Here is a 21,422-nt window from a genome sequence, read left to right as displayed (position 1 = left end):
AGGATGAGGAACAAGATGGGAGCTAGTACTGTGCCTTGTGGAACAGAGCTTTTCACCGTAGCTGCCTCGGACTTTACTCTGTTGACGACTACTCTCTGTGTTCTGTTAGTGAGGAAATTATAGATCCATCGACCGACTTTTCCTGTTATTCCTTTAGCGCGCATTTTGTGCGCTATTACGCCATGGTCACACTTGTCGAAGGCTTTTGCAAAGTCTGTATATATTACATCTGCATTCTTTTTGTCTTCTAGTGCATTTAGGACCTTGTCGTAGTGATCCAGTAGCTGAGACAGACAGGAGCGACCTGTTCTAAACCCATGTTGCCCTGGGTTGTGTAACTGATGGGTTTCTAGATGGGTGGTGATCTTGCTTCTTAGGACCCTTTCAAAGATTTTTATGATATGGGATGTTAGTGCTATTGGTCTGTAGTTCTTTGCTGTTGCTTTACTGCCCCCTTTGTGGAGTGGGGCTATGTCTGTTGTTTTTAGTAACTGAGGGACGACCCCCGTGTCCATGCTCCCTCTCCATAGGATGGAAAAGGCTCGTGATAGGGGCTTCTTGCAGTTCTTGATGAACACAGAGTTCCATGAGTCTGGCCCTGGGGCAGAGTGCATGGGCATGTCATTTATCGCCTGTTCGAAGTCATTTGGTGTCAGGATAACATCGGATAGGCTTGTGTTAATCAAATTTTGTGGCTCTCTCATAAAAAATTCATTTTGATCTTCGACTCTCAGTCTGGTTAGCGGCTTGCTAAAAACTGAGTCATATTGGGACTTGAGTAGCTCACTCATTTCCTTGCTGTCATCTGTGTAGGACCCATCTTGTTTAAGTAGGGGCCCAATACTGGGCGTTGTTCTCGATTTTGATTTGGCATAGGAGAAGAAATACTTTGGGTTTCTTTCGATTTCATTTATAGCTTTTAGTTCTTCCCGCGATTCCTGACTCCTAAAGGATTCTTTTAGCTTAAGTTCGATGCTTGCTATTTCTCTGACCAGTGTCTCCCTGCGCATTTCAGATATATTGACCTCTTTTAGCCGCTCTGTTATTCTTTTCCATCGCCTGTAAAGGGAGCGCCTGTCTCTTTCTATTTTACATCTACTCCTCCTTTTTCTTAGAGGAATAAGCCTTGTGCATACATCGAGTGCCACCGAGTTAATCTGTTCTAGGCATAAGTTTGGGTCTGTGTTGCTTAGTATATCTTCCCAGCTTATATCGGTTAGGACTTGGTTTACTTGGTCCCACTTTATGTTTTTGTTATTGAAGTTGAATTTGGTGAATGCTCCCTCGTGACTAGTCTCATTTTGTCGGTCTGGGGCTCCTCGCATACATGTCTGAACCTCAATTATGTTGTGATCTTAGTATATTGTTTTTGATATGGTGACATTTCTTATCAGATCATCATTGTTAGTGAATATGAGGTCTAGTGTATTCTCCAGTCTAGTAGGCTCTATTATTGTCAGTGGTATCCTGGGATGGTTGTAGCATACCTTACATTGTTGTCAGTGGTATCCTGGGATGGTTGTAGCATACCTTACATTGTTGTCAGTGATATCCTGGGATGGTTGTAGCATACCTTACATTGTTGTCAGTGGTATCCTGGAATGGTTGTAGTATACCTTACATTGTTGTCAGTGGTATCCTGGGATGGTTGTAGTATACCTTACATTGTTGTCAGTGGTATCCTGGGATGGTTATAGCATACCTTACATTGTTGTCAGTGGTAACCTGGGATGGTTGTAGTATACCTTACATTGTTGTCAGTGGTATCCTGGGATGGTTGTAGTATACCTTACATTGTTGTCAGTGGTATCTTGGGATGGTTGTAGTATACCTTACATTGTTGTCAGTGGTATCCTGGGATGGTTGTAGTATACCTTACATTGTTGTCAGTGGTATCCTGGGATGGCTGTAGTATACCTTACATTGTTGTCAGTGGTATACTGGGATGGTTGTAATATACCTTACATTGTTGTCAGTGGTATCCTGGGATTGTTGTAGTATTTTCTTAGATTGTTGTCAGTGGTATTCTGGGATGGTTATAGTATATCCTAGATTGTTGTCAGTGGTATCCTAGGATGGTTATGTATACCTAAGATTGTTGTCAGTGGTATCCTGGGATGGTTATGTATACCTAAGATTGTTGTCAGTGGTATCCTGGGATGATTGTAATGTACCTTAGATATTGTAATATACCTTAGATTGTTGTCAGTGGTATCCTGGGATGGTTGTAGTATATCCTAGATTGTTGTCAGTGGTATCCTGGGATGGTTATGTATACCTTAGATTGTTATCAGTGGTATCCTGGGATGATTGTAATGTACCTTAGATATTGTAATATACCTTAGATTGTTGTCAGTGGTATCCTGGGATAGTTGTAATATATCCTAGTTTGTTGTCAGTGGTATCCTGGGATGGTTATGTATACCTTTGATTATTGTCAATGGTATCCTGGGATGATTGTAATGTACCTTAGATTGTTGTCAGTAGTATCCTGAGATCATTGTAGTATTCCTTAGATTGTTGTCAGTGGTATCCTGGGGTTGTTGTAGTATTCCTTAGATTGTAGTTTTCCCGTAGATTGGGTAGTTACCTGTAGTCTCTTTTGGGTGTCACCCCCCAATGCTCAGTCCCAAATGAGGCAGTGCAAAAAAAAAATGATAGAGTTAGGAGTCTTTAGAGAGATGCATTAGCAAAGGTGTAGAATGATGTTGGTACACTGTACACAATTCTATGTGTGACACTGTATATAATTCTGTGTGTGATACTGTACATAATTCTGTGTGTGATACTGTACATAATTCCGTGTGTGTGCCTCAACAGAGTCAATGGAGATTGACAGTCCGGTAGAAGAAGACGAGTCAAACGTAACACTGAAGGATGAGCCGCTGGACGAGGACGACGACCTTCTAGGGGAGGAACTCCGGCCAGAAGACCAGGGCATTAGGCCAGATGACCCTGAGTTTAATCCAGCATATGACAATGTGTGGATGATGGGGAAAGCTAGGGCGAGAGGCCGGGGCAGGTACATAGATGTGTTGTAAATACAGGTTACTGTAGGGCCCCACTTATACAGCAGGTTAGGTTCTGGGCTACTGTAGGGCCCCACTTATACAGCAGGTTAGGTTCTGGGCTACTGTAGTTCCCCACTTATACAGCAGGTTAGGTTCTGGGCTACTGTAGGGCCCCACTTATACAGCAGGTTAGGTTCTGGGCTACTGTAGGGCCCCACTTATACAGCAGGTTAGGTTCTGGGCTACTGTAGGGCCCCACTTATACAGCAGGTTAGGTTCTGGGCTACTGTAGGGCCCCACTTATACAGCAGGTTAGGTTCTGGGCTACTGTAGGGCCCCACTTATACAGCAGGTTAGGTTCTGGGCTACTGTAGGGCCCCACTTATACAGCAGGTTAGGTTCTGGGCTACTGTAGGGCCCCACTTATACAGCAGGTTAGGTTCTGGGCTACTGTAGGGCCCCACTTATACAGCAGGTTAGGTTCTGGGCTACTGTAGGGCCCCACTTATACAGCAGGTTAGGTTCTGGGCTACTGTAGGGCCCCACTTATACAGCAGGTTAGGTTCTGGGCTACTGTAGGGCCCCACTTATACAGCAGGTTAGGTTCTGGACTACTGTAGGGCCCCACTTATACAGCAGGTTAGGTTCTGGGCTACTGTATGGCCCCACTTATACAGCAGGTTAGGTTCTGGGCTACTGTAGGGCCCCACTTATACAGCAGGTTAGGTTCTGGGCTACTGTAGGGCCCCACTTATACAGCAGGTTAGGTTCTGGGCTACTGTAGGGCCCCACTTATACAGCAGGTTAGGTTCTGGGCTACTGTAGGGCCCCACTTATACAGCAGGTTAGGTTCTGGGCTACTGTAGGGCCCCACTTATACAGCAGGTTAGGTTCTGGGCTACTGTAGGGCCCCACTTATACAGCAGGTTAGGTTCTGGGCTACTGTAGGGCCCCACTTATACAGCAGGTTAGGTTCTGGACTACTGTAGGGCCCCACTTATGCAGCAGGTTAGGTTCTGGGCTACTGTAGGGCCCCACTTATACAGCAGGTTAGGTTCTGGGCTACTGTAGGGCCCCACTTATACAGCAGGTTAGGTTCTGGGCTACTGTAGGGCCCCACTTATACAGCAGGTTAGGTTCTGGGCTACTGTAGGGCCCCACTTATACAGCAGGTTAGGTTCTGGGCTACTGTAGGGCCCCACTTATACAGCAGGTTAGGTTCTGGGCTACTGTAGGGCCCCACTTATACAGCAGGTTAGGTTCTGGGCTACTGTAGGGCCCTACTTATACAGCAGGTTAGGTTCTGGGCTACTGTAGGGCCCCACTTATACAGCAGGTTAGGTTCTGGGCTACTGTAGGGCCCCACTTATACAGCAGGTTAGGTTCTGGGCTACTGTAGGGCCCCACTTATACAGCAGGTTAGGTTCTGGGCTACTGTAGGGCCCCACTTATACAGCAGGTTAGGTTCTGGGCTACTGTAGGGCCCCACTTATACAGCAGGTTAGGTTCTGGGCTACTGTAGGGCCCCACTTATACAGCAGGTTAGGTTCTGGACTACTGTAGGGCCCCACTTATACAGCAGGTTAGGTTCTGGACTACTGTAGGGCCCCACTTATACAGCAGGTTAGGTTCTGGGCTACTGTAGGGCCCCACTTATACAGCAGGTTAGGTTCTGGACTACTGTAGGGCCCCACTTATATAGCAGGTTAGGTTCTGGGCTACTGTAGGGCCCCACTTATACAGCAGGTTAGGTTCTGGGCTACTGTAGGGCCCCACTTATACAGCAGGTTAGGTTCTGGACTACTGTAGGGCCCCACTTATACAGCAGGTTAGGTTCTGGGCTTCTGTAGGACCCCACTTATACAGCAGGTTAGGTTCTGGACTACTGTAGGGCCCCACTTATACAGCAGGTTAGGTTCTGGGCTACTGTAGGGCCCCACTTATACAGCAGGTTAGGTTCTGGACTACTGTAGGGCCCCACTTATACATCAGGTTAGGTTCTGGACTACTGTAGGGCCCCACTTATACAGCAGGTTAGGTTCTGGACTACTGTAGGGCCCCACTTATACAGCAGGTTAGGTTCTGGACTACTGTAGGGCCCCACTTATACAGCAAGTTAGGTTCTGGACTACTGTAGGGCCCCACTTATACAGCAGGTTAGGTTCTGGACTACTGTAGGGCCCCACTTATACAGCAGGTTAGGTTCTGGACTACTGTAGGGCCCCACTTATACAGCAGGTTAGGTTCTGGACTACTGTAGGGCCCCACTTATACAGCAGGTTAGGTTCTGGACTACTGTAGGGCCCCACTTATACAGCAGGTTAGGTTCTGGACTACTGTAGGGCCCCACTTATACAGCAGGTTAGGTTCTGGACTACTGTAGGGCCCCACTTATACAGCAGGTTAGGTTCTGGACTACTGTAGGGCCCCACTTATACAGCAGGTTAGGTTCTGGACTACTGTAGGGCCCCACTTATACAGCAGGTTAGGTTCTGGACTACTGTAGGGCCCCACTTATACAGCAGGTTAGGTTCTGGACTACTGTAGGGCCCCACTTATACAGCAGGTTAGGTTCTGGACTACTGTAGGGCCCCACTTATACAGCAGGTTAGGTTCTGGACTACTGTAGGGCCCCACTTATACAGCAGGTTAGGTTCTGGACTACTGTAGGGCCCCACTTATACAGCAGGTTAGGTTCTGGACTACTGTAGGGCCCCACTTATATAGCAGGTTAGGTTCTGGGCTACTGTAGGGCCCCACTTATACAGCAGGTTAGGTTCTGGGCTACTGTAGGGCCCCACTTATACAGCAGGTTAGGTTCTGGGCTGCTGTAGGGCCCCACTTATACAGCAGGTTAGGTTCTGGGCTACTGTAGGGCCCCACTTATACAGCAGGTTAGGTTCTGGACTACTGTAGGGCCCCACTTATACAGCAGGTTAGGTTCTGGGCTACTGTAGGGCCCCACTTATACAGCAGGTTAGGTTCTGGACTACTGTAGGGCCCCACTTATACAGCAGGTTAGGTTCTGGACTACTGTAGGGCCCCACTTATACAGCAGGTTAGGTTCTGGACTACTGTAGGGCCCCACTTATACAGCAGGTTAGGTTCTGGACTACTGTAGGGCCCCACTTATACAGCAGGTTAGGTTCTGGACTACTGTAGGGCCCCACTTATATAGCAGGTTAGGTTCTGGACTACTGTAGGGCCCCACTTATACAGCAGGTTAGGTTCTGGACTACTGTAGGGCCCCACTTATACAGCAGGTTAGGTTCTGGACTACTGTAGGGCCCCACTTATACAGCAGGTTAGGTTCTGGACTACTGTAGGGCCCCACTTATACAGCAGGTTAGGTTCTGGACTACTGTAGGGCCCCACTTATACAGCAGGTTAGGTTCTGGACTACTGTAGGGCCCCACTTATACAGCAGGTTAGGTTCTGGACTACTGTAGGGCCCCACTTATACAGCAGGTTAGGTTCTGGGCTACTGTAGTTCCCCACTTATACAGCAGGTTAGGTTCTGGACTACTGTAGGGCCCCACTTATACAGCAGGTTAGGTTCTGGACTACTGTAGGGCCCCACTTATACAGCAGGTTAGGTTCTGGACTACTGTAGGGCCCCACTTATACAGCAGGTTAGGTTCTGGACTACTGTAGGGCCCCACTTATACAGCAGGTTAGGTTCTGGGCTACTGTAGGGCCCCACTTATACAGCAGGTTAGGTTCTGGGCTACTGTAGGGCCCCACTTATACAGCAGGTTAGGTTCTGGGCTACTGCTGTAAAGCTAAAATTGCTGTAAAATGAAAAATAGCCTTTTTTACACTTTCATATGCATATAACACCCTGATAACACATTCACTCTATCATATATTGAGTAATAAAAAATGCATATACAGTACACACATTAATTACCTTAATTATCCATAGCTTATAGTGAGTGGTGAATATATTTATTATAGGAAGTCTGAACAAATGAAGAATGGGTATACAGCCTCTCCTCACTTAACAACGGAGTTCAGTTCCTAAGACTACATCGGTAAATGAATTCGTTGCTAAGTGAGGAGCATACTAAAATGGTAGTGGGTTTGTGTCAACCATCTTTCATATTGTTTTAATGTCACCTTTGCACTATTTATAACATTTCTGGTATATTTTTAAATACTTATACAGTAGTGTACCGCATACTGTAATAAATAAAATAGAGGAAATCAGCCCTGATATACTTTCTTTAGGTATGCATACTGGTCAGAGAGCCCATCGTAGGTCCGAGTCATCAGTAAACGAGTATGTCGCTAAGTGAGGACAGGCTGTAATTGAAAACTGCTGCATTAGTGAAACACTGTAAAGTGAAGCCCTCTAAAGTGGAGCCCACATGTAACAGTTGACCCTCCTGTATTTTTAATGTTTATTGTGGTATACCATGGAAAGAAGGTGGGGTGGGGGTCATCCTAAGAAGGGATGGAAGGAGGGGGTAAAGGAGCTTGTGTGTGCAAGGGGCTTGGACATACAACAGGCATGTGTGAGTATGTTAGATAGGAGTAAGTGGAGGCAAATGGTTTTTTGGACCTGGAAAGCTGATGGAATATGAGCAGGTTAATATTTTGTGAAGGGATTCAGGGAAACTGGTTAGCTTGACTTGAGTCCTGGAGGTGGGAAATACAGTGCCTGCACTCTGATTGAGGGGTTTGGGATATTTGCTGTTTAGAATGATATCTAAACTGTCGTATCTGCTCCCCTCTGGCAAAACAGTGATAGTGTAAATGATGGTGAAAGCGTTTCCTTTTCGGGTCACTCACTCGCAGTGGGAGATGGCCAATGTGATATAAAAAATCTGTAAGTTGCGTGTACAGCGCTATGCAGTGGACCCCCAGTTAACGACATCAATCCGTTCCAGAGAGCATGTCTTATACTGAATCTGTTTTAATCCGAATTAATTTTCCCCATAAGAAATAATGGAAATCCAATTAATCCGTTCCAGGCACCCAAAAGTATTAAAATAATTTTTTTACATGAAATATACATTTCCCTACACATAAAACAATGAGACATGCAGAATAAACAATACTAAAATGACACTTTCCTTTATTGAAGACTTATTGATGAGTGATGAGATCGGAGGAGGGGAGAGGATGAAGGTGTACTAGTGTTTGGATGGGGAATCCCCTTCCATAAGGATTTCAGGTACCAAGTCCTTTTCGGGGTTACATCCCTTCTTTGTTTTTAATGCCACTAGCACCAGCTTGAAAGTCACTGGACCCCTGTCGCACCAAAAATCTATCCAGAGAGCTCTGTTACTGGCGTGTCAGGGTGATGTTCATCCATAAATGTTTGCACAAATGTCTTTAATCTTTGAAGAAGGCACCATCCTCCATCTCTCTTCCTCCTCTGAAGGAAATTCCTGAGCTGTGGTTTGTTGGTGTTGCACCTCAAGCTCTTGCAGCTCTGTAGTGGTTAGCTCTTCATCATTGTCCTCCACCAACTCTTCTACATCCTCCAAACTCACATCCAACCCCATAGAATTCTCCAATGCCACAACAGATTCCACAACTGGCATAGGCTCCTCAGGGTCAGCCCCAAACCCTTCAAAATCCTTCTTGTACACATTCTGGCCACAATTTTCTCCAAGCAAGTCACTCCCTCCCAAGACTTACCTATAAGGTTTATGCAAGTGAAGATACTGAAGTGATCTTTCCAGAACTCTCTTAGGGTCAATTCAGTGTCTGAGGTCACTTCAAAGCACTTTTGAAGCACTGCTTTGGTGTACATTTTTTGAAATTTGAAGTGACCTGCTAATCTATGGGCTGGAGGAGAGGAGTGGTATGAGGGGGCAAGAATTTTACTTTGATGAAGCTAAACTCTGGCACCATTCGCTCTTCCAAGGCTGGAGGATGAGCAGGAGCATTGTCCATTACCAGGAGGCACTTGAGTTTCAATTTATTTTCCAGGAGATATTTTTTCACACTGGGGCCAAACATGTCATGGAACCAGTCAAGGATAATGTTCCTTGTGACCCATGCCTTGCTGTTTGCTCTCCACATCACACACAATTTAGGCTTGATGACACTGTTTTTCTTGAACACTCTGGGATTTTCAGAGTGATACACAAGTAAAGGCTTCACTTTGCAATCACCACTAGTATTACTACAAAACATGAGAGTCAGCCCATCTTTCATAGGCTTGTGTCCTGGGAGTGCCTTTTTCTCCTGAGTAATGTAAGTCCTGTTTGGCATATTCTTCCAAAACAGGCCTGTTTCATCACAAATTAACACTTGTTGGGGTTTTAATTGTTCAGCCTCTATGTACTCCTTGTATATGCCACTACGATTCTTAAATCTCTCAAACCAACCTTTGCTGGCCTTAAATTCACCAATATGAGCACTAGTTCCAGGCATTTTCTTAATGAGACCATCATGCAACTGCCTTGCCTTTTCACATATAATTGACTGCGAAACACTATCTCCTGATAATTGTTTCTCGTTGATCCACACCAACAACAATCTCTCCACATCTTCGAGTATTTGCGATCTCTGTTTTGTAAGCATATTTGCACCTTTCGCAACAACAGCTACCATGATTGCCTTTTTCTTGGCCAAGATAGTAGCAATGGCTGTATGGGGTTTGTTATACAACCTGGCCAGCTCTTGAGACACGCACTCCACTTTCATATTTTGCGATGATCTCTCTTGAATTCTATGGTGTTTCTCACCCTGTTTACCAAAGGGCTGGCACTAGAAGCTTTCTTTGGGCCCATGGTGGCTTATTTAGCAGTTACAAGCACTAAAAACAATGGAATAATACAAAATGTGTCACATGTATGTGTGGAATCATCCTCACTGGCTTGTAAACAATGGCACACTGGCTGTACATGGAGTGGCCGGGCCGCTCATGGCGCCCGGACACGTTTGGGACGAATGACTTTATCCAAGTTCTGTGTCATTAACCGAGCCAATATTTTGACGCAAAAACGTTACTTAATCCGAATGTTACTTAATCCGATGACGTCATAATCCGGGGGTCCACTGTATTGGGTATGCAGAAGTGAGTACTGGTATATTTTAAGATTATTCTAACTTAATGGGCATTTGGAATATTTCCCCTATTAGTCTTATAGAGGTTTACTATGAAAGTGAGAGTGCTTGATGTGTACTGTACCTTCAAAGATAGCCCTTGTGGTTTAGTGCTTCTTTTTTATTATAATAATAATAATAATGTACCTTTGAAGACGCCACCAAACATTTTCACGGGATTCATCTCTTTCCCACATGTGAGTTTTGGTGAAGAAATCTGAAGTCAGATAAAATAGAAACAATCACAAGAGGAAAGTAATGAGTAGTATTGACCTGTACCCCAGTATACACAAAGAACAAAGAATAGATGAATTTATGAATACTTCACTTACAATATTTTGCAGCTTATAAGATCCACTTTTTTTTTTTTTTCCAAAATATGACCTGAAAAATCATCCTGCATCCTTCACAGTGAAGGTCAGTCTTGGGAGTCAATCTTGGGATCTTAAATCACCCAGATGTTCACTGGCTTTACAAAATTTTCCTGTTTTATTTTTCCAACATATTTCATACTTAATTTAGGGCGAATTCTATATGCCGGTGCATCTTATATGCCGCAAGATATGGTATATAGGCATAATAATTAGGGGGTGTATTACAAACCCTTATGCTCAGGTACACAGGACAGAAAGGTCCTGTTTTTATGGCTATTAGGTTCCTGACCCCCAGTGATAAGCAAAAATCGTTGCGGAGTGGAAAAGAGCTTTTTTTTAATAATGAATGCATCTAAAATGCCTGATAATGTGTTTACACTGTTGGTATATTAAGTGCTCAGTACAGCTAGGCATAAAAAAAAACAGATAATAAGGTAAAATAAATACACGAGACATATAGTACTTACCTTAAAATATGGCACCAGTTGCCTTTCCCTTCCCTTATGCAACTGTTGTGCCAGAATGGCAGAAAAAACACCAAACATAATAAATAGTGGCTCAAATGAAAACCAGCGAAAATGTGGAGCACTGAAAAGAAGATGCCGAATACACAGGGCCCTCCTGTATTTCGCTGCATTAAGTGCGGGAGAGTGAGAGTTGAGGTGCATACTCTGAGCTATGGTCTTGTGGTGCCTTGTAGAGCAGTGGTAGCGCACTCGGCTCACAACCAAAGCTTCCCTGAGTTGAATCCTAGCAAATCTTCTAACTCCTGCTGCTCCCCTATTACCTAGCAGTAAATAAATACCCGAAATGCACCGCATTCTAGGGGCTTTATTTTGTGTCTAACAATATTTTATTACATGTGAACTACATTACCTGTATTCTGCAGAAAAGAAATAAATCTATTATTATCATTATTACAGTAAATCCTCGATTTACAAACATGTTGTGAATCTCCTATATTGTGTATAATATCATTATTATATATTATTATGCACAATTCAGGAGGTCCCCATGTGTTTATAAATTGAAGACTTACTGTATTATTATTGTTGTTGTTGTTCTTATTATTATTACCTAGGAGTTAGTCAACTGTGGTGGGTTGCATCTTGTAGGAGGACCCAACACAGAACCCAGTGGAAGTAAGTCACATTGCTTGGCTTTTTAGGGTGATTCTTAGTTATAAGCCCTTCAAAGCTAGAGATTTGAATAGGCTTTCTTCAAATCGTGTTTTTATTACACTGTATTGGAAAAAAAAAACATGATACCTGAGAGAATAATTAGGTATCGTTTAAAAGAATCACAGATCATATATCATCATTATAGATCACCACACCAGCTGATTCACTCTGATCAATGACTACAGGTGCTCTTGACTTATGATGAACCCATCGTAAGTTGAATATGAATGATATGCTAAATAAATAAGCAAATAAATGACTACCGTCACTGAATAAGTAAATAAGCAAATAATAACTATAAATTCAGCCTCTCCTCACTTAGCGACGTACTTGTTTACCGACGACTTTCTGACCAGTATGCATGCTTAAATACATGTAATGTATATTAGAGATGATTTCCTCTATTCTGTTTATTACAATATACAGTACACTACTGTATAAACATTTAAAAATATACCAGAAATGTTATAAATGGTGCAAAGGTGACATTAAAACAATATCAAAGATGGTTGACACAAACCCACTACCATTATAGCATGCTCCTTGCATAGCAATGAATTCATTTACCGACGTGGTCTTAGGAACAGAACTCTGTTGTTAAGTGAGGAGAGGCTGTACCAATACTGAAAAATAAATAAATGAATACAAGTTACGGACTTACCACTGGGTAATTATCTTAAGTTTCATCTCCAAAGTAATTACTTTTGCACCATCGTAAAGTTGAAATATTGTACATCTAACCATCGTAAGTTGAGGAGCACCAGTACAGTATTGGTCATTTTTTATATGTACACTTTTTATAAAATTTCAAATTATGTGTGAAGTCTGAGTAACATTCTTCAAGACTGATTTGATTGGTTGTGCAACAATTGCAATTTTTTCGTGTCTTGAGAGTTGTTTTTGTAAAATACGTATGAAGGTTAAGACTGTATGTTCACCACCATAAAACAGAGGCCGAGGCCGTGGACGGGGCCGGGGAAGAGGCCGAGGACGAGGACGTGGCCCTGGTAGACCACCAAAGAACCCAAAGGACAACTTGGGTCCAGGAAGAGCATCTTTAGGCGAGAAGTTAGGACAACTTGTTACAAAAATACTGGGTAAGTTGTAGACTTTAAGTTAACATAAAACTTTTGTCTCCAGATAGAAGAAAACTTTGTGTTTTATTTCACAAATCAATCATAATATGGAGTAGAAATTTTAATAATAATAATAACTTCGTATTTTTATAATTCACAAGCTCTCACATATTGCACTATAAATAAAACAACTATGACAAATATGAATACCAGAGTTTATACTTAGTAATAACTCACATGGAGACAGAAATTCAGAATTGATCTGTATATTTCAACCCCCTTCTAGGATCCTCTTCAACAGAAGGATCCCACAATTAATCTTCTGAGTTTTTGTCTCCATATGGGTTATTGGTTATTTTGAGTTTCAGTGGAGAGGAATAAATGGGATTAGGTCAGGGGTTTCTAATAGAGTTAGAGCTAAAGAAGGAGTGGCAATAATGTTGAAGGATAAGCTATGGCAGGAAAAGAGGGACTATAAATGTATTAATTCAAGGATTATGTGGAGTAAAATAAAGGTTGGATGTGAGAAGTGGGTTATAGTAAGCGTATATGCACCTGGGGAAGAGAGAAGTATAGAGGAGAGAGAGAGATTTTGGGAAATGTTGAGTGAATGTGTGGGGAGTTTTGAACCAAGTGTGAAAGTACAGTGGACCCCCGGTTAACGATATTTTTTCACTCCAGAAGTATGTTCAGGTGCCAGTACTGACTGAATTTGTTCCCATAAGGAATATTGTGAAGTAGATTAGTCCATTTCAGACCCCCAAACATACACGTACAAACGCACTTACATAAATACACTTACATAATTGGTCGCATTCGGAGGTGATCGTTATGCGGGGGTCCACTGTACTTGTGGTTGGGGATTCTAATTCTAAAGTGGGTAAAATTTTGTGGAGGGAGTAGTAGGTAAATTTGGGGTGCCAGGGGTAAATGAAAATGGGGAGCCTTTACTTGAGCTATGTGTAGAAAGAGGTTTGGTAATAAGTAATACATATTTTATGAAAAAGAGGATAAATAAATATACAAGGTATGATGTAGCATGGAATGAAAGTAGTTTGTTAGATTATGTATTGGTGGATAAAAGGTTGATGGGTAGGCTCCACGATGTACACGTTTATAGAGGGGCAACTGATATATCGGATCATTATTTAGTTGTAGCTACAGTTAGAGTTAGAGGTAGATGGGATACGAGGAAAATGGCAACAAGAAGTAAGAGGGAGGTGAAAGTGTATAAACTAAGGGAACAGGAAGTTCGGGTGAAATATAAGCAACTTTTGGCAGAAAGGTGGGCTGGTGCAGGTATGAGTAGTGGGGGGGTTGAAGAGGGTTGGAATAGTTTTAAAAATGCAGTATTAGAATGTGGGGCAGAAGTTTGTGGTTATAGGAGGGTGGGTGCAGGAGGAAAGAGGAGTGATTGGTGGAATGATGAAGTAAAGGGTATGATAAAAGAGAAAAAGTTAGCTTATGAGAGGTTTTTACAAAGTAGAAGTGTTATAAGAAGAGTAGAGTATATGGAGAGTAAAAGAAAGGTGAAGAGAGTGGTGAGAGAGTGCAAAAGGAGAGCGGATGATAGAGTGGGAGAGGCACTGTCAAGAAATTTTAATGAAAATAAGAAAACATTTTGGAGTGAGTTAAACAAGTTAAGAAAGCCTAGGAAACAAATGGATTTGTCAGTTAAAAACAGAGTAGGGGAGTTAGTAGATGGAGAGATGGAGGTTTTTGGGTAGATGGCGAGAATATTTTGAGGAACTTTTATATGTCGACGAAGAAAGGGAGGTGGTAGTTTCATGCACTGGCCAGGGAGGTATACCATCTTTTAGGAGTGAAGAAGAGCAGGATGTGAGTGTGGGGTGAGTGCGTGAGGCATTACGTAGAATGAAAGGGGGTAAAGCAGCTGGAACTGACGGGATCATGACGGAAATGTTAAAAGCAGGGGGGGGGGGGACATAGTGTTGGAATGGTTGGTATTTTTGTTTAATAAATGTATGAAAGAGGGGAAGGTACCTAGGGATTGGCAGAGAGCGTGTATAGTCCCTTTATATAAAGGGAAGGGGGACAAAAGAGATTGTAAAAATTATAGAGGAATAAGTTTACTGAGTATACCAGGAAAAGTGTATGGTAGGGTTATTATTGAAAGAATTAGAGGTAAGACAGAATGTAGAATTGCGGATGAACAAGGAGGTAGATCAAGTGTTTACATTGAAGCATATATGTGAGCAGTATTTAGATAAAGGTAGGGAAGTTTTTATTGCATTTATAGATTTAGAAAAGGCATATGATAGAGTGGATAGGGAAGCAATGTGGCAGATGTTGCAAGTACACCTACCATCCGACTTACGACCTGCTCGACTTACGACGACTCGACTTACGACCATGTTTTTTATGCCAAATTTCTGAGAAATAAACAAGTGTTTGTGTTGTACACAGTGTTTATCCTAAACCTTACAGTATAAAATACAGTACTAACAGCATAAAAAGTAAAGTAAAACATGAAATACCAAAATAAAACAATAAAATAAAGTCATTACAAAAATGTTATGTTGATATTAACCCTTTGAGGGTCGACAGGCCCTCTCCGAAACTCGTTCTCAGGGTCGGCCAAATTTAAAAAAAAAAAAAATTATTTTCTCTTATGAAAAGATAGAGAATCTTTTCCCGATCATAAAGACACCAAAAGTTTGAAATTTGATAGAAAACTTACGGAATTATGCTCTCGCAAAGTTAGCGGTCTCGGCGAAGTTTACGCATCGGCGATTTTGCCCACTTTGAGCCCCATTTTCGGCCAATTTCACTGTACTAGTCGACAAAAAACATGAATATTCCGCTAGAACTCCATTTTTTCTATCGAATGGGTGCAAGAAACCACTCATTTATGAAATACAACTATCCAGTACAGTGGTCAGAATTTAGCAATTTTGCCAATTTCACACAAATTTCAAAAGATGCCAATTTCCGAATAGGGTCCAGAATAAACAAGAAAGACATTCCTGGCACTAAAATGACATTTCCTCTAGTCATTAGTCACGTCTCAAGGCCCCTCTTATATTCTTTTGCTTTCCAGTTTGAATTTTTATTTTCACAAAAAATATAAGATTTACTCTTATGCAGACTACTGCATTAGTGTAAAAAATGGTATAAATATTATTGGTGCACTTGTGAAAGAATATTAGACTCACCAGTTGACGTGTATTGCACGCTTGGCACGATTTGTTTACTTTTGAAGTTTGGTAAAAATCGAGCATTTCTGCTACTTTGAGCTCAATTTCAAGGCACCTTTCTTTGTAAAACCAGTCAAAATCATCTCAATTTCTGTAATATGTCTTCCATTCTATAAAATGAGACCAAGAAAACTAGAATACAACAATAAATACCATACGAAAATACACTGCAAAGTCGCTGATTTATTGAAAAAAAAATGGTCAAAGTTTTTTTTTCTCATTATGCACTGTGTGCTGCAGGATTTTTTTTAGACTGTGCACACTGACCACATAGACCCATTCTTTCATATGAAGGCCTACCAGCTTTCTCCCACTAGATTTGAGGCCGCTAGAATTTATGAGTACTAGTACGTCAAAAACCCCTACGCGTAAGACGTACTAGTACGACGAAAACCCTCAAAGGGTTAAGTAGTAAAGTTCGACTTATGTCCATTTCGACTTATGACCGGTTTCTCGGAACCGAACTCGGTCGTAAGTCGGATGGTAGGTGTATATGGAATAGGTGGTAAGTTACTAAATGCTGTAAAGAGTTTTTATGAGGATAGTGAGGCTCAGGTTAGGGTGTGTAGAAGAGAGGGAGACTATTTCCCGGTAAAAGTAGGTCTTAGGGATGTGTAATGTCACCATTGTTGTTTAATATATTTATAGATGTGGTTGTAAAAGAAGTAAATGCTAGGGTGTTCGGGAGAGGGGTGGGATTAAATTATGGGGAATTAAATACAAAATAGGAAGTGACAGTTACTTTTTGCTGATGATACTGTGCTTATGGGAGATTCTAAAGAAAAATTGCAAAGGTTAGTGGACGAATTTGGGAGTGTGTAAAGGTAGAAAGTTGAAAGTGAACATAGAAAAAAGTAAGTTGATGAGAGTATCAAATGATTTAGATAAAGAAAAATTGGATATCAAATTGGGGAGGAGGATTATGGAAGAAGTGAATGTTTTCAGATATTTGGGAGTTGACGTGTCAGCGGATGGATTTATGAAGGATGAGGTTAATCATAGAATTGATGAAGGAAAAAGGTGAGTGGTGCATTGAGGTATATGTGGAGGCAAAAAATGTTATCTATGGAGACAAAGAAGGGAATGTATGAAAGTATAGTAGTACCAACACTCTTATATGGGTGTAAAGCTTGGGTTGTAAATGCTGCAGCGAGGAGGCGGTTGGAGGCAGTGGAGATGTCCTGTCTAAGGGTAATGTGTGGTGTAAATATTATGCAGAAAATTTGGAGTGTGGAAATTAGGAGAAGGTGTGGAGTTAATAAAAGTATTAGAGGGTTTGTTGAGGTGGTTTGGTCATTTAGAGAGAATGGATCAAAGTAGAATGACATGGAGAGTGTATAAATCTGTAGGGGAAGGAAGGCGGCATAGGGGTCATCCTCGAAAGGGTTGGAGGGAATGGGTAAAGGAGGTGTTGTGGGCGAGGGGTTTGGACTTCCAGCAAGTGTGTGTGTGAGCATGTTAGATAGGAGTGAATGGAGACAAATGGTATTTGGGACCTGACGAGCTGTTGGAGTGTGAGCAGGGTAATATTTAGTGAAGGGATTCAGGAAAACCAGTTATTTTATGTAACTGGACTTGAGTCCTGGAAATGGGAAGTACAATGCCTGCACTCTAAAGGAGGGGTTTGAGATATTGGCAGTTTGGAGGGATATATTGTGTATTTTTATATGTATGTACTTCTAAACTGTTGTATTCTGGGCACCTCTGCAAAAACAGTGATTATGTGTGAGTGAGGTGAAAGTGTTGAATGATGATGAAAGTATTTTCTTTTTGGGGATTTTCTTTCTTTTTGGGTCAACGTGCCCCAGTGGGAGATGGCCGACTTGTTGAAAAAAAAATGGGTTATTACTGAACAGTGACAAGTGTTCGTTACACTTTAATTGTTCACCAGAGTTTATATTTTAGACTGACCGTACGATCACCAGGATCACCAGAGTTTATATTTAAGACTGACAGTACAATCACCATAGTTTATATTTAAGACTGACAGTATGATCACCAGAATCACCAGAGTTTATATTTAAGACTGACAGTACGATCACCAGGATCACCAGAGTTTATATTCAAGACTGACAGTACGATCACCAGGATCACCAGAGTTTATATTCAAGACTGACAGTACGATCACCAGGATTACCAGAGTTTATATTCAAGCCTGACATTATGATCACCAGAGTTTATATTCAAGACTGACAGTATTATCGCCAGGATCACCAGAGTTTATATTCAAGACTGACAGTATGATCACCAGGATCACCAGAGTTTACATTCAAGACTGACAGTACAATCGCCAGGATCACCAGAGTTTATATTCAAGACTGACAGTACGATCACCAGAGTTTATATTCAAGACTGATAGTACGACCACCAGAACCATAATCTCTTGAAAAGAGTTGTGCTTGCAGTCAAAAGTTAAAGCGTGACCTGATTCCCGACTCTTTACAGACGTTGGTAGCCTGTTACACAGTCTTCACAGATGCTGGTAGCCTGTTACACAGTCTTTACAGATGCTGGTAGCTTGTTACACAATCTTTACAGATGCTGGTAGCCTGTTACACAGTCTTTACAAACACTGGTAGCCTGTTATACAGTCTTTACAGATGCTGGTAGCCTGTTACACAATCTTGACAGATGCTGGTAGCCTGTTACACAATCTTTACAGATGCTGGTAGCCTGTTACACAGTCTTGGAGCTATATAAGAAAAGGTTCTTTCTGTGGGTGATTTCTACGCATTAATGATTTTTAGTCAAAATATTTTCATTTTAGCCCTAAGCCAGAAATTGTCCAAAAAATCCTAAATTACCACAAGTTTCAAGTGAAAGTGTGATAAGCTACACTTATTTTTAATGCCGGCTGTCTCCCACAGAGGCAGGGTGACCTAAAAAAAAAGAAGTTTCTCTTTTTCTTCTTCTTTCAACAAACTGGCCATATCCCACCGAGGCAGGGTGGCCCAAAAGAAAAATGAAAGTTTCTCTTTTTAAATTTAGTAAACTATACAGAAGGGGTTACTAGCCCCTTGCTCCCGGCATTTTAGTCTCCTCTTACAACAAGCATGGCTTATGGAAGAAGAATTCTGTTCCACTTCCCCACGGAGATAAGAAATAAAGAAGAACAAGAGCTATTAAGAAAATAGAAGAGAACCCAGATGGGTGTGTGTATATATGCATGTACATGCATGTGTAGTGTGACTTAATAATCTACGTACATATTTTAGCTAAAATTTGAAGTGTGTCAGAAAATGCATCCAGCTACTCTGAAACATCAAAATATTCAGGTCATCCTGAGCCATTATCAATTCTGGAATTGACGAATTGTTCTGGAAGACACCATGTGTCCTCAGTAAATCGAATATGACATTGTTGGCCATTAATGCATTGTCTGATTGGGCTAACATAGTCATTCATTTGATTAATGCAATCTGTTTCTTTTAACCCGTAAACGGTCCAAGAAGATCTACATGCATATGCGTAGTGCTCCAAAAGTAGATCTACGTTTTTTTTACATACGTATTTTCAAATACAGTGGACCCCCGCATACCGTTGGCATCACATAACGTTAAATCCGCATACCGATACATTTTATTGCTAAGATTTTGCCTCGCATACCGCTAAAAAGCCCGCTCAACGCTATTCGTCCGAGACGCATCTAATGTACGGCCTGAGCCAGCCTCACATGTTCCGCCGGTGGCATTGTTTACCAGCCAGCCTCCGCAGTAACATCCAAGCATACAATCGGAACATTTCGTATTATTACAGTGTTTTTGGTGATTTTATCTGCAAAATAAGTGACCATGGGCCCCAAGAAAGCTTCTAGTGCCAACCCTACAGGAATAAGGGTGAGAATTACTATAGAGATGAAGAAAGAGATCATTGCTAAGTATGAAAGTGGAATGCGTGTCTCCGAGCTGGCCAGGTTGTATAGTAAACCCCAATCAACCATCGCTAATATTGTGTCCAACAAAACGGCAATCAAGGAAGCTGTTCATGCCAAAGGTTCAACTGTGTTTTCGAAACAGAGATCGCAAGATGTTGAGAGACTCTTATTGGTATGGATAAATGAGAAACAGATAGCAGGAGATAGCATCTCTCAAGTGATCATAAGTGAAAAGGCTAGGAAGTTGCATGAGGATTTAATTAAAAAAATGCCTGCAACTAGTGATGATGTGAGTGAATTTAAGGCCAGCAAAGGTTGGTTTGAGAGATTTAAGAAGCGTAGTGGCATACATAGTGTGATAAGGCATGGTGAGGCTGCCAGTTCAGACCACAAAGCAGCTGAAAAATATGTGCAGGAATTCAAGGAGTACATAGACAGTGAAGGACTGAAACCTGAACAAGTGTTTAATTGTGATGAAACAGGCCTGTTTTGGAAGAAAATGCCAAGCAGGACGTACATTACTCAGGAGGAAAAGGCACTCCCAGGACATAAGCCTATGAAAGACAGGCTTACTCTGTTGATGTGTTCCAATGCTAGTGGTGATTGCAAAGTGAAGCCTTTATTAGTGTATCACTCTGAAACTCCCAGACCGTTCAGGCAAAAGAATATCCTCAAGGCTAATTTGTGTGTGCTGTGGAGGGCAAACAGTAAGGCATGGGTCACTAGGGACTTTTTCTATGACTGGTTACACCAAGCATTTGCCCCCAATGTGAAAGATTACCTAACTGAAAAGAAATTAGACCTTAAGTGCCTCCTGGTGTTAGACAATGCCCCTGGTCATCCTACAGACGTGGCAGAGCGACTTTATGGGGACATGAGCTTCATTAAGGTGAAGTTTTTGCCTCCTAATACCACTCCTCTCCTGCAGCCCATGGACCAGCAGGTTATTGCAAACTTCAAAAAACTGTACACAAAAGCTCTGTTTGAAAGGTGCTTTGTAGTGACCTCAGAAACTCAATTGACTCTAAGAGAGTTTTGGAGAGATCACTTTAATATCCTCAATTGTGTAAACCTTATAGGTAAGGCTTGGGTGGGAGTGACTAAGAGGACCTTGAACTCTGCTTGGAAGAAACTGTGGCCAGAATGTGTAGACCAAAGGGATTTTGAAGGGTTTGAGGCTAACCCTGGGAATCCTATGCCAGTTGAGGAATCCATTGTGGCATTGGGAAAGTCCTTGGGGTTGGAGGTTAGTGGGAATGATGTGGAAGAGTTGGTGGAGGAGGACAATGAAGAACTAACCACTGATGAGCTGCTAGATCAACTTCAACAGCAAGAGGCCAGACCTGAGGAAACTGGTTCGGAGGAGGGGAGAGAGAAATTGAAGAAGTTGCCTACTTCAAAGATTAAGGAAATGTGTGGAATGTGGCTTAAAGTGCAAACCTTTTTTGATGACAATCACCCTAACACAGCTATTGCAAGCCGTGCTGGTGACTATTACACTGACAATGTTGTGAAACACTTTAGGAAAGTCATAAAGGAACGAGAGGTACAGGCCACTATGGACAGATATGTTGTGCGACAGAAGTCCAGTGACTCTGAAGCTGGTCCTAGTGGCATTAAAAG

At 42.0% G+C, this 21,422-nt stretch overlaps 1 protein-coding gene across 4 annotated transcripts in view; it reads left to right on the top strand.

Annotated features, from left to right (window-relative positions):
- Positions 1 to 21,422, top strand: part of LOC128687105 (uncharacterized) — a 79,689-nt gene that overhangs the window by 11,319 nt on the left and 46,948 nt on the right. For all 4 annotated transcript variants that reach the window (XM_070098398.1, XM_070098399.1, XM_070098397.1 and 1 more), the window contains exons 5-6: positions 2,821 to 3,022; positions 12,583 to 12,728. In XM_070098398.1, coding sequence (XP_069954499.1) covers positions 2,821 to 3,022; positions 12,583 to 12,728 — 348 coding nt within the window. The remainder of the gene's footprint in view (positions 1 to 2,820; positions 3,023 to 12,582; positions 12,729 to 21,422) is intronic.

This window comes from Cherax quadricarinatus, chromosome 62, assembly GCF_038502225.1.
Source record: "Cherax quadricarinatus isolate ZL_2023a chromosome 62, ASM3850222v1, whole genome shotgun sequence".
Taxonomy (NCBI): domain Eukaryota; kingdom Metazoa; phylum Arthropoda; class Malacostraca; order Decapoda; family Parastacidae; genus Cherax; species Cherax quadricarinatus.
The sequence above is the reverse complement of the archived record's forward strand: the minus strand, read 5'-3'. Positions and strand labels throughout refer to the sequence as shown.